The 12,790-nt window shown below is 36.5% G+C and overlaps 1 protein-coding gene across 3 annotated transcripts in view; it reads left to right on the top strand.

Annotated features, from left to right (window-relative positions):
* The window catches only part of Kcnh7 (potassium voltage-gated channel subfamily H member 7), a 463,447-nt gene that overhangs the window by 418,415 nt on the left and 32,242 nt on the right, over positions 1-12,790 (top strand). For 2 of the 3 annotated variants that reach the window (XM_052723439.1, XM_052723437.1), the window contains 3 exons: positions 2,834-3,086; positions 6,271-6,476; positions 8,244-8,325. In XM_052723439.1, the coding sequence (XP_052579399.1) occupies positions 2,834-3,086; positions 6,271-6,476; positions 8,244-8,325 (541 nt within the window). The remainder of the gene's footprint in view (positions 1-2,833; positions 3,087-6,270; positions 6,477-8,243; positions 8,326-12,790) is intronic. The other variant, XM_052723438.1, reaches the window with a different exon arrangement.

The raw sequence follows: 12,790 nt of genomic DNA, 5'->3' as shown, positions 1-12,790 counted from the left end.
GCAAATACCTGTGAAAACTCACATCCACATGAACCAGAGCACTTAAAGAGAAATAGGAAATAAGATTACAGAGAAGTGCTAGGGGAAGAGATCTACAAACTAATAATGCCTAGATTACAAAACATTTCAACTCTGCTCAGTTAGCAGAGTATAAAACTAATTAAAGATAACTTATTATCTTGTTATTTGGTAGGAAAAATGTACTCAGGTTTGTGTTGTTTTTTTTTTAAGAATCCAAAAATACATGGTGAATTGCCTATCAACTTTGTGTTTCACATATATTATTGTATTTAATTGTGGTCCCAACTCTGTGAAGCAAATGTTATTAATTTAATTTTTAAAAGTAAGATACTGCATCACAGAGAAGTTAAATAACCAGCAAACTCAGAACTGGCAAGTGGACAATCAAGAACTTCAGCTTGTGTTCATCGAACTATATAGCTCATGTGACAAATTCAAAAGACGGAAATACCATCTCTGCCTCATCTCAACTCAAAACATGCCAACATACACATCAGCATCCCCAGACACACAGAAACACAATAGGTTGACTATATTCAGGGGTTATTTCAGGGAATCTTCCAGAAGCACATTTCAGCTGTACAGGACAAATACCCTCCCTCATTTATGTGAAGGATAAGAGACTTTATCAACTATATCTAAAAGAAAAGGACTAGCTTATCATTTAGTGTAGTTGCTCTATCCGTCTATGTCCTAGTGGGGTCATTTAAGAGTTATGCTGAGATTTCAAAAGTGGCTTCCAAGGGAGGAAAAAGACACATGCAGAAGCCAATGAACACTGGTGTTCTTTTCCCTATAGAATCCCCAAATAAAATGGCTCTTAATTCAGAAAACAGTGTCCAAACTAAGGTCATCTCCAGATTGATACAACTTGCTGAAGAATTCAAAGCAATAATTTCAAATGTAGATGATGGAAAAGAGCAGTCATCTATTGGTTCCATGAGGAAACCTCAACTTACGTAGGCATCCATAAAAGTAAGATAAAACCACTAGACTTCAGAGACAGGACTAGGCAATTTGAGGCAGTTTGTATTGGAGAGGTCTTCGGTACAAGCAGGGGAACTGGGAGGAGTCTACTCAGGTGGCTAGAACCTGAAGTTATAGGTAAGAGGAAGTCTGAGGATGCATGCCCAGAAGCTCATACAAGAAAAAGGCTTGAATTCTACTGGACCCAAGTCAGGTAACAGAAAACTTTGAGAGTGAAGTGTTGGCAGCATGGAGCTGAGTAAGCAGAATTTGATAACTGGCACACTATTTAGTGATAACATTACTAAGATGGTATTGTGGAGATTCTAATCTTGTAGAAAAAAAAACGTGGATAGATGAAGTGACTTGCACAAGAGTCAAACTGTGGCAAATTCCAGAAAATTTTTAATCCCACATATTTTCTTCCAAAATACACTTTATTCTCCGTAGATGAATAAAGCAAGAACAAAAATGTGGCTGCTGTGCTTCACATCTGTTAAAGATTCTTTCATATTATACCATAGTCAATTCAGCGGCTATGTCAGCTTGGTAGCTTTGTAGAAGTTGGATCACTGTAGTTGTTTTAGTATTTCAAACACTGACAATCATAGTTTGTCTCAAATATAAGTCAACTTGAGGTTTCTTTACAGACTAGATACACTAGAATTGTCTATGGCCAATGTAGGATTATTTTTTGTTATATTGAATTATATACTAAGGTTAAACCAAGAAAAACCAGAGGAAGAAAAATCTCTAAATGCATTTTTACCCTGTAAATTGTTCTGTTCAATGCTTCCTCCACCAGCCCCAAAGCATACTGTTTATACTTGCAGGGAAAAGTCAGCGTAAGAACTAAAGCCTGCGTATGCCACCCCAGAGAACAAGACATAAAGAGTTAAAGAATAGTGCCCCCATCCCATTGCATCTAATAATTTTGTAAAAATAGCACTTTGGCGGGCGGTGGTGGCGCACGCCTTTAATCCCAGCACTTGGGAGGCAGAGCCAGGCAGATCTCTGTGAGTTCAAGGCCAGCCTGGGCTACCAAGTGAGTTCCAGGAGAGGCGCAAAGCTACACAGAGAAACCCTGTCTCGAAAAACCAAAATAAATAAATAAATAAAATAATAAAAATAGCACTTTATTCCATTCAAACTGAGGGACGTTTGTCACAAGTTATTGTTTAATCTGTTCCTAGGGTTTTAAATTAATAAGTTTTCAAAAGTAGCACCATTTCTATTACTAAAAATTAAACTTTACCTTCAAAGTACATCAACTGTTCTCCTTTCCTTTATTTTCAATGTTTGCCAGAATATTTAGTATAAAAAAGGTGTAAAAAATATGACTATTCAAAGTAGAGTTGACTAAGAGCATTGCATCATATGATATTTGCAAATACCAAAGCTGCATCAACTAAAATGTACACCCATGATGACAATTTAAATTGATTTAAAATTCTTTCAAAAGGTTTCTCATCTTTTGAGTTGTATTCCCTTTTACCAGTGTCCTTTTGATTGTCACATTACATTACGTCTCTGCACAATATGATACTACATAACCTAATGCAGGCGAAGAGACGTAATGAAAAATGTGTAGGCATAGCATTTTAATGAGACAGCATTTGGGTTGCATTGAATGTCTGCAGCTAATTCACAGAACAATACAGAGCTAAAACTTCTGACATGTTTAGCAAACCAAATATTCATTAAGGGAGGTAAACTAGATGCATTATAAAATCTCCCTCGTGACAATTTACTGCATCTTCAGATCTGTGGGCAAGAAATAGACTTTATTTCAAGTTGAAGTGCCTGGTGTTCTGGTAGTATCAAACTCTTTATTTTTTCCTTTCAGGTCTTAAAGGGATTTCCAGAATGTTTACAAGCTGACATTTGCCTGCATCTAAACCAGACTTTACTGCAAAACTGCAAAGCCTTTCGAGGAGCAAGTAAAGGCTGCCTTAGAGCTTTGGCAATGAAGTTCAAAACTACCCACGCCCCTCCGGGAGACACCCTGGTTCACTGTGGGGATGTCCTAACTGCACTGTACTTCTTATCGAGAGGCTCCATTGAAATCCTCAAGGATGACATAGTGGTAGCTATTCTTGGTGAGTATTTTAGCATGGAATAATGACATCTTCAGCTACGAGAGGTTGCAACCAATCATTAGTTTAGAATGACAGGCTAACAGACTGATTGGTTGATAAGGACTCTAACACCGATCATTTGAAGACTTTATTTCAATTTATGTCATATCAAATTAACCTTGCAAGAATACATTTTAATGTCTCAATTTTTGTTTAGTATGTAAACATTCTCATGATTCTCTTAAGCTGTTGACAGCTACTTAAACATTTGAGGCCAAATATACAAAAATAGTCGACATTTTCTTTTCACGTGAGATCTTGGCTTCATGGTTGATCCTGCAGCATCTTAATATGAAATACTCAATGTTGTTGACATACTAATTAGCATGTGCATGTGCCTACAGTAGCATGAGCTAAGTTTATATTTTAATGAATTTCATTTATTTGCTATATACCCTTAGAAAAGGAATTGGAGTCCTTACTAACAGAATGTGGCAGTAAGGATAACATCAGGACTAGAGATGATAGGACACAAAATGAGTAATACGTGGGTTTGAGTATAAAGGAACATTCATGTTTAGTCCAACCTATCTATTTAAAACTGAACCTACTTATATGAAGTTATAGCATTTCTTTCAACTGTTAGGGTAATGGAGAGTGGAACAGAAAAAAAAATAAGTCTATTTCCTTTCTCTCTGACCACATAGTTGCAGGATCAAAACTCCCCCCTCCCCACAGTAACACCTCCTCCAGTGTCTATGAAAATTCAGCTTCTCGTAGATTTAATACACAGTTCCATTGATTATTAGGCATACAGAGCTGGAGAAGTAGATGAGAGGCAGACTTGCCTAGCACAGTCAAGGCCCCAGGTTCATTTCCCAGTGTCTATCTATCAATCATTCCATCAATATGTGCAGCTGAATAGTTTCTTTTCACTCAGTTCTTAGTTCTCACATCGGAACATTAACTCATAAGTATTATTTATTTGTTGATGTACAGAACCAAAGCAAGGCTCATTAGATGCCCTACACAAATGAAGAGGTTTAAGTGAGTTCCTTAGTATTTTGATAATTTTGTTATTATTACAGTAAAAAAATCCACAGATTGAGAAGGTACACAGTTTTATTTCTAAACCAATAAAGAGTCAAGGAATAAAAGCATCCTAAGTCACCTCAAGGCCACTTATCAAAATAAAGTTTTCACTGGATTTGGCATTGGAAGCTCATCTTGGTGTGTTACCAAGAAAAGCAGAGGCTGATCTTTAAGCCTGTCTGTCGTGGCATCTGTGTGAAAAACAGCTAGCTTCTGTGTTTAGAGAGCAGTAAGTACAAAGTGCTGCTCAGCATCGCAGGGTTTCTTCCTTGCTCGTCTAGAATCACAGAAGATAATTAAAATATAAACCATATGCAAACACAGTTCAGAGTCATAAAAAGAATGTCTAGACTAAGTCATTCAAACTAAGGAATTTCAAAAGCTTCTCCTTTGGTGTCCCAATTTTCATGCATGTTAGCATAAAAAGTATTGCTATTTATTATGGTTTTCAAAGTCTAATAAGTATTTATTTAAACCATGCATAATATCTTCTCTCTAGTTATTAGTATATGGTATTTTACTTTTCCTTATTAAACTCTCATTTAAAATAAGAACATTCCGCCGGGCGGTGGCGGCGCACGCCTTTAATCCCAGCACTCGGGAGGCAGAGCCAGGCGGATCTCTGTGAGTTCGAGGCCAGCCTGGTCTCCAAAGCGAGTTCCAGGAAAGGCGCAAAGCTACACAGAGAAACCCTGTCTCGAAAAACCAAAAAAAAAAAAAAAAAAAAAGAACATTCCAGCATTTTTGACTTGTTGGAACGTTATTGTTTAAACATTATTGATAGCTCCCCAAATTGGAGGATATATGTGGTAATCCACCAAAAGCTAACATAAGGCATACAGAGAATTTTTTTAGCCTGAAAAGAACCTTCAGGATATGTGAAGAAATCACTATTTTGCAATGTTGCTAATGACTTTTACAAGTGACTTCATAAAGTCGTCTATCAGCATTTACTAAGGGTATATACCATTTGAGTACCTTGATATTCAGAAACAGAACAACGGCCATGAAATTTTGAGAACTATTGGGAGGTTTGATATCTTTGGCAGGTAAAGATAATGAATGATTCTGGTGTCAAAATGCATGAGTTTTAATCCTGGCTACTTTTTCTTCCTCTATTTCACCCAACTAAGAAATGACCTTATTTCTTATAGTCAGTTTACCTCTTAATTTTGTTTCAATATTTACAAATTTTTGGTGCTAATCACATCTTCACAAAATTATTTTGGGGTATAATATACATATATATGCACAAACATGCATATGCATAATACACATAAACATTTGACACAGTACCTGGCACCTACATGGTCCTCAGAAAAATATCGGTTATTCTTACTCTTGTCATTGAATGAAACTGAAAGTCAGACAACACATGGGTAGGCGGAGGTGATGGGGAGGACCATCAGAATCCAGATACTGAAATAATCCCAATATTTGTAGAAGCACAAAGGGGACAAAATTTCTAAGCAAAGAACAGATGACCAAAACCCTGACGAGGTATGCGGGGGACATAGAACTAAATACTTTAAACAAATACTTTAAAGGCAGATTCAAAACTGGTAACTGGAGGAAACTAGGTGAATTGATATCACTTGTCCATATCTGTGAGTGCAGAGGAATGGTGGAGCTGTTAAATGGCAAAAGCTCCAGACCTGATCCTGCTGAACAGAAAGAACATGAATTCAACTCATTTCAGCCTCTCATATTTCTGGACTGACAGCATCAGAACACTTCCACCTGAAGGTATATTTAGAAAACCACATGGCAAGATCCATAGCTAGCACTCAAGAGTATGACAAAATGAAGGCATCCTCTAGATCCTACATGCTTAGCAAAAGAGCCTAAATAAAGAAATGAAAGACATTATAACAGAACCTGTGACTTTTAAAAAGAGCAAAGTTTCACTCCGCAAACATTGTACAATCAGTCAAGACACAGAATTTTGCTCCCCATGTACCTGCAGGTATAGGATCTTACATTTGAAATCTTTGGTTCAGTGATTTGTCAGTTGGACGATGTCCCTTTCTACTTTATAAAGAAAAACATTAATTCTCTTTCTCTTCCTCCTTTTCTTTCTTTTTCCTTCTTCTTCTTTTTTGGTTTATTTTAGGAAAAAATGATATCTTCGGGGAAATGGTTCACCTTTATGCCAAGCCCGGCAAGTCGAATGCAGATGTGAGAGCACTCACGTACTGTGACCTGCATAAGATCCAGCGCGAAGACTTACTGGAGGTCTTGGATATGTATCCAGAGTTTTCTGACCACTTTCTCACTAATCTAGAACTGACTTTCAACCTAAGACACGAGAGTGCAAAGGTAGAGACCCACGGCTGGCCTTCACCTCCCTGAAATGCCATTCGTAGATTTGCCAAGTGCTGCTGAAAACAACCAACAAAACATTGCAACAAAAATTTATCAGTATTAAATACTTAGAGAAAAGACCAGCTGAATATTGAAATCAATAAATTATAGGGCGGGAATTCAGTATTAAAAGATGTTGAATAATTTTTTTAAAGGTCAGTTAAGTTTGACCCTTTAGGAATTCTTGGAGTCTTGGTTTCCATCATACTATCTGTAGGAAAGGAGTGGTTTCAAGGAACTTAAAAAAATCCCCTAAAGGAGTTGATCTTATATAGAGGACGAAATATTCTCTCACCTATTATTTCTACCATATCAGCTGCTACTGATTTCTCTGCAATACTGAAAATATTAGCCTTATTAAAGTTTAGATTAACACTAAACTCAATTTTCAAATTAATGAAATATGAATTAATTAACTCTTACAATAGAGTGCAAATCTAGGCTATGGAGTGAATAAAATGTGATCTAATAGAAATGATATTTTATTTTTAATTCTGCACATTATCTCACCTATAATGATTGGGGAAGTCTGGCTCTTACTGTGCTCCACTGTGGACTGTGATCTATAAACTGGTCCTGTCATGTGGAAAGATAACTTACATTGTAGCTCACAATTTATTACTAAGTTAGTTCCTCAAGTTTCAGGAACTCCATTCCAATTCTAAATGCCCTCTTATTATAAATCAAACATGGAGCACTTGGAACTTGCCCAGTGTATTTCCATATGAGCTAATATTTTCTATGGAAAAATTCCCTAGGTCAATATTTAGGCAAAAGATGTTAGATTTAAGTCTCCATGGAATTGTATTCATCTCCAAGCATTCTGAGAGACTTAAGCAGCAGCAGTTTCTAGGGTCGTCAGATGGCCATTCAGTGTTCTAATTGAGCTAACTTAGCTAAACTTGTCTTCAAACCAATGAAAAAAATTAAAACACACAGTAAAAAGTCTCCAGTTCTTAAAACTATATTCTCATAATAGTTTTAATTGAATGCTTTATTGTGATCTCTGTCAGACGGCACCAAACCTCTTTCTAGTTTTGTCCAAAAACCAGCTATGAACTTAAGGTAATTCCTTTGTACTGATATTCAGATAGCACCCAAATGAACAGTGCAGGGGCTTCTGTTTTGATTTACAAGATTGATGTTGTAGAGACAATCAAAAGAGGAGGAGGAGCTGAAACAAGTGTTATAAAGGTCCCTCAACATAGTATCTATTGTCTCCAATCATGTACTTATTGTTAAATTTGGCCTTATGTTCATTACTAAATAATTTATACATCCTAGCTACTGTTAATTGTTTCACACATTTTGCTAGCAATAATGAAGGTTCTATTTGTCTAAATTATTAATATTTTAAAAGTTTATCATGTTATACAAAGTATTCCCTTATGTGGAATATTTTGTCCCCTTACACGGCATATTTTGTCTCTAAATTCTAATACCAGATCCTAACATTCTTAACCTATAACTCCTACAAACCATGGCTTCCCCAATCAAATTTTGAAGCTATTGGAATTATTCTATCAATCTTCTTTACAATTTAGAGACAATCTTCAAGCAAATTATTGTTACTACTGGCCAAAAATGTAATTCTTAAGATTTAAAGTAATTGATGTGATATGACATAGCGAAGAGTTTGCTGATAATACATCATGTTCAAGTTGAGTAACCTTCTAGTTCCACCTTTGAGTTCCATTAACAAAGGCTGATCTTTTGCTGCAGTCCCAATCCATAAATGATTCGGAAGCAGACACCTGTAAACTACGAAGAAGGAGATTGTCCTTTGAAAGTGAAGGCGAAAAAGGTAACTAATTCTTCCTACTTGTAAAGTTTAATCTGGAACACGTGGTGACTAGCTCTTCTTGCTTACACACTCATTTCAGTTCTGATTTTCAAAAGCAAATTCAATTCATGCTTTGATAGTGTTAGGAGAATCACTTTTGTTCCCAAACTAAAAACATGGTTTCTGTTTGGGGCTTGCTATCTTTAAATTGCATCCTTCAACAAAGCCACTCCAAGTCTTCAAAGACAGCACCAATAGAGAAATTGGGTAAATTGATTAAAAATGAAATCAAGTTAATAATAGGTGCTAAGTATACTCAGAATTTGGGGCAGAGTGTTTTGGAAAGAGGAATTTTCATTTCAGGTCAGGAATTCAGTCCCTTCCCCAGCACCACACAGAGCTATTATGTGGATGAAGGCACAAAATAGAACTCATCTACATCATGGAGTGAGAGGAATCCACCCTCAGTCAGGAACAGAAACAAGTACACTCCAGTACAATCCCAGATACAAACACACATACATGTGCCTGGCATCGAGACAAAGATTTCATGAAGAAACTTGCACTTTGCCTCCTTCTGATCTCACAAACATTCTAGCCTTTTCCTATTTGGTCTGCCAGTGTCACCGGACAGAGTAGTCACTTCTTCCTGTTGAACACTCTCTGCCTGGTGTCTGTAGCTCTCCACTCCTCCTGTTTTCCTTCTACCTCACAGATTCCCATGTTCTCATCTGGTTTGTCATTTCTTAGAGTTTCGTTTCGTGTGTGTGTGTGTGTGTGTGTGTGTGTGTGTGTGTGTGTGTGTGTGTATTTGTGTGTGTGTGTTTATGTGTTTGGTATGCATACATGTTCACATGGTATTGGGGTGCACGTGCACATTTGTATACATGTGTGTAGAGGGCATGAAACTGTCAAGTGTCATCCTTAGGAGTCTTTCCCCCTTCCTTTGAGATGGACTCTCACCAGTCTGGTTCTCAAAATTAAGCTATACTGGCTGCCCAGTGAACTTCCAGGATCCTCTGCCTCCCCATGTTTTGGAATACATGTACATGTCACAATCTCAATGTTTTTATATGGGTCCTAGAGATTAAACTCATGTCTTCTTGTTTATGAGACTTTATCTACTCAGCACTCTCCCCAAATCCCTGAGTTTCTTAAGATATCTTCTGCCTTCTTTTCTTTATTTGTACTATACTATTTCTCTGATTAATATCATTTATGCTTCTCATTTCATTCTGTCCTCATTTGGGAGGTGTACATATTAATATCTTAAACTACAGGCCAGATGAGCATCCATATTGTGAATCCAACTTTTTATTAAACTATCTACTTAAGCTCTCAAAGGTATCTCCTAATGCTTCCTTGGAATTCACTTCCCTTTCCATATCTATTACTCTACAAATGCTCACACCATACAGATCAGTTCCACAAACATGTAGGATCATAACTTCTCTCAAGCTATGCAGAAACTCCAGTGTTGATAAGGCTTGTTACTGCTATCTCCAGCATCTCTACTTTCAAAACTATGTATTTATTGGATCGTTTAGCTCCATCTCCACAGCCATATTGAGCCTGGATACCATCATATATCCCCTTAGAAGACTAAACTAGCTTTTTAACTAACTCTGTTTCCATGTAAAATCTACTTTATTTTCATCTATTTTGCAGCTTGGGCCACTGATGAGTTTTTTTTCCAATTACATTTATGTCACCTATATATTTAAATTCCTCCAAGGAATTTAATAGGAATATTCTGTATATGAGTTGTTATTGTTATTAGTTTTTAATATTTATTTTGAGAATTTCATACATGGGTGCTATGTTAACATTTCTATTTCTCCCTCTTCCCACTCCAACTCTTCCCATACCCCCACTCCTCAAATTTATAACTTCTTCATTAATTGTTACATGTAGACATAGATAAGATATAGATATAGGTACATATATAGATGAGAGATGATAGATAGATAGATAGATAGATAGATAGATAGATAGATAGATAGATAGATCATATGTACATACATAGTAGACAATCTATTGAGTCTATTTAGTGTTGATGGTATATAAATGTGTTTAACACTGACTACTTGGAATCTGATAACCTATCAAGGGCTCATCCCTGGAGAAAACAGTGTCCTGTTCTGTGTATTGTTAATAGAATTGGCTTCTTCTTACTTCTTTGAGTCTTTTATCTCATACTATTTCATACAGTCATCCCTTAAGTATTCTCATCAGCTCCTCGCCTTTGCCCTGAAGTTCATCTCCTCTGAAGCCTTTATTTCAGTTGTAGGTATTCAAAATACTACTTCTCAGTGCTGTCTACCTGTGAATTGTAAACTTCATAAAAATGAGATATACTGGTTCCCAGTGATTCCAGGGCTTGCAATATGTACAGCATTGTCTATTGGAATTATAACTGAGCCAGGCAGAATGATATGTTTGCATAACCCTGGTACTCAAGAGGCTGAAGCAAGAGGATTGCTGTTTTCAAACCAGATTAAGCCACTGGAAGAAAGAGGAGGAAGAGGAGAGGAAGCACAAATTCAATGGCGTTTGAGTAACCTTTTTCTTCCTCCTTTTTGTGTTTTTATTTCAAGTTCTCTTCTTAACTCTATTTCCTTGGAATATTTTCCCTTGGAGATATCATCTACTAGCTTGCTATTTATTTTTAGTGACTTAAACTCTTCTCTCTTTTGTGTAAATTGTGTCCGTGTTCTTGCATATGTTATTCCTTGCAAAAAAATTCATGCCTTTTTGAAAACATACAAACACAAACACAAGTAAACATTAACATACAATCAGACCAGACTGTTTTTCACTCACTACAATTGTGGTTTGTGATGTGTTTAGCTTGAGCTTTTTCTTGATCACTTTAAATGCACAAGGATTTTTTATGAATTCCCAAGGTACATTTCTCTTGTGATATTGCCAAAGCCGCCCTGTGCTTGGGTTATTGGCATGATTGTTTTGTTTTGTTTTTCTCTACCAAACTCTAGATTCAAAAAAAAAAAAAAAAAACGATAAGATATTGGTTGTCTTGTATCAATAGTTAAATCATTTAATCAACTCCATAAACTACTCATAAATAGGCAATTTTTTTCCTGCAATGACCACCTTTATTTTCTTGGTGGAGTTTTCTAAAACAGCACCCCTGATGTCGAGCTATTTTTCCATAAAGTTAATCTGACTCCCTCATCCTGATGTTAATCTCTTGGTTTTATCTCACTGGAAATGAAGAACAGTCCAGCAATGTAGCCTATGTACAATAGTTTCCCATAGGGTTGAAGATTTATTAAATCCCCTTTCAATCTTGTTCAGTTTCCCCATTCTCAAGGCAAATAATCTCACGTTTATCTTCTGATAAGACCCTGAAATCATGTCACAATTCACACAGTGTTCATGTACCCAGACATTTCTATCGATGTTGAAAACATTCCCTTTAATCGCAGCCATAGTTTATGAAATCTAGTTTATATAAAGTTTAGATAGCAAGAGATTTGCCTTCCTGTATCATTCTGATATTTCCTAGCATGCCCGTGTGTTACTGTGAGTTCAACAATGTGAAAATACAATTAATTACCATTATCCAGAGCTTTACAGCCTTTTTTTTTCTTTGGGATTCCAGGCTGCTGCTGGCAAGTGCAAATTTTGCTGAGAGCAATTTAGTCCCAGTCACCTTAATCTAAGACTCTTTAGGTGATCAGTCTTCCAATATTTTGTCATATAAAATTATCTTCTGGGAAAAAAACACATAGAAGAGGTCAATGTACAATAATAGAGAATTTCCAGAGGATTCTCTGATACTGAACAACCTAGGGCTGAATAAACTAAAAACTCCTAGGGAATGTACCAATTATTTTAGTGTTAGCTTACTGTTCCTATGAGACAGATTCTTGAATTCCAGGAGTGTTGATGTCTTATGAAATCAACTGTCAGAAACACTGGGGAGAAGAATAGTCTGCGGATAGGAAACAGGCAGACAGAGGTAAAACCTTGCCTGGTTTCCCACTGCCTATACAAGAATCTGGAAGTTCTTAGGTTTTAGACCTTAGCATGTCCTCCTTAGCATGCACAAACAGCATATTTAAAGAAATGGTCAGGACCTCTGTCAAGCTGACTTAATCATAAGGAATTTGTTGATGTGGATAGTTCGTCTTCATGAGCTTCAAATTTATTCTAAGGAAATAAACCCACTTTCCAATAAGAAAGAATTATCATAGAAAATTTGAAAGTTGGGGGTAATTCTGTCTTTAACTTCTGGTACATAGGCACCTAGGATTTATGACTAGGGTCAGCATAGGTAGAGATGCTGGAGTTCTCAAGATGGAAGTAGAATCTTCTTGCTACATAAAGCAAAGAACAAAAATGATGCTTCAGCAATGTATTCTGTTGCCAAGGAAACTGTGATGGCTGGGCAAAATAAACTAATGAAAGAAACAATGAAAAATCACTTCTACTTAAGTGGTCTACAAAGTTGGATTATGCT

The sequence above is a fragment of the Peromyscus californicus genome, unplaced genomic scaffold (genome assembly GCF_007827085.1).
Source record: "Peromyscus californicus insignis strain IS unplaced genomic scaffold, ASM782708v3 Scaffold_7__1_contigs__length_154581171, whole genome shotgun sequence".
Classification (NCBI taxonomy): Eukaryota; Metazoa; Chordata; class Mammalia; order Rodentia; family Cricetidae; genus Peromyscus; species Peromyscus californicus.
Note: the sequence above shows the minus strand (reverse complement) of the source record. Positions and strands in the feature narration are given on the sequence as shown.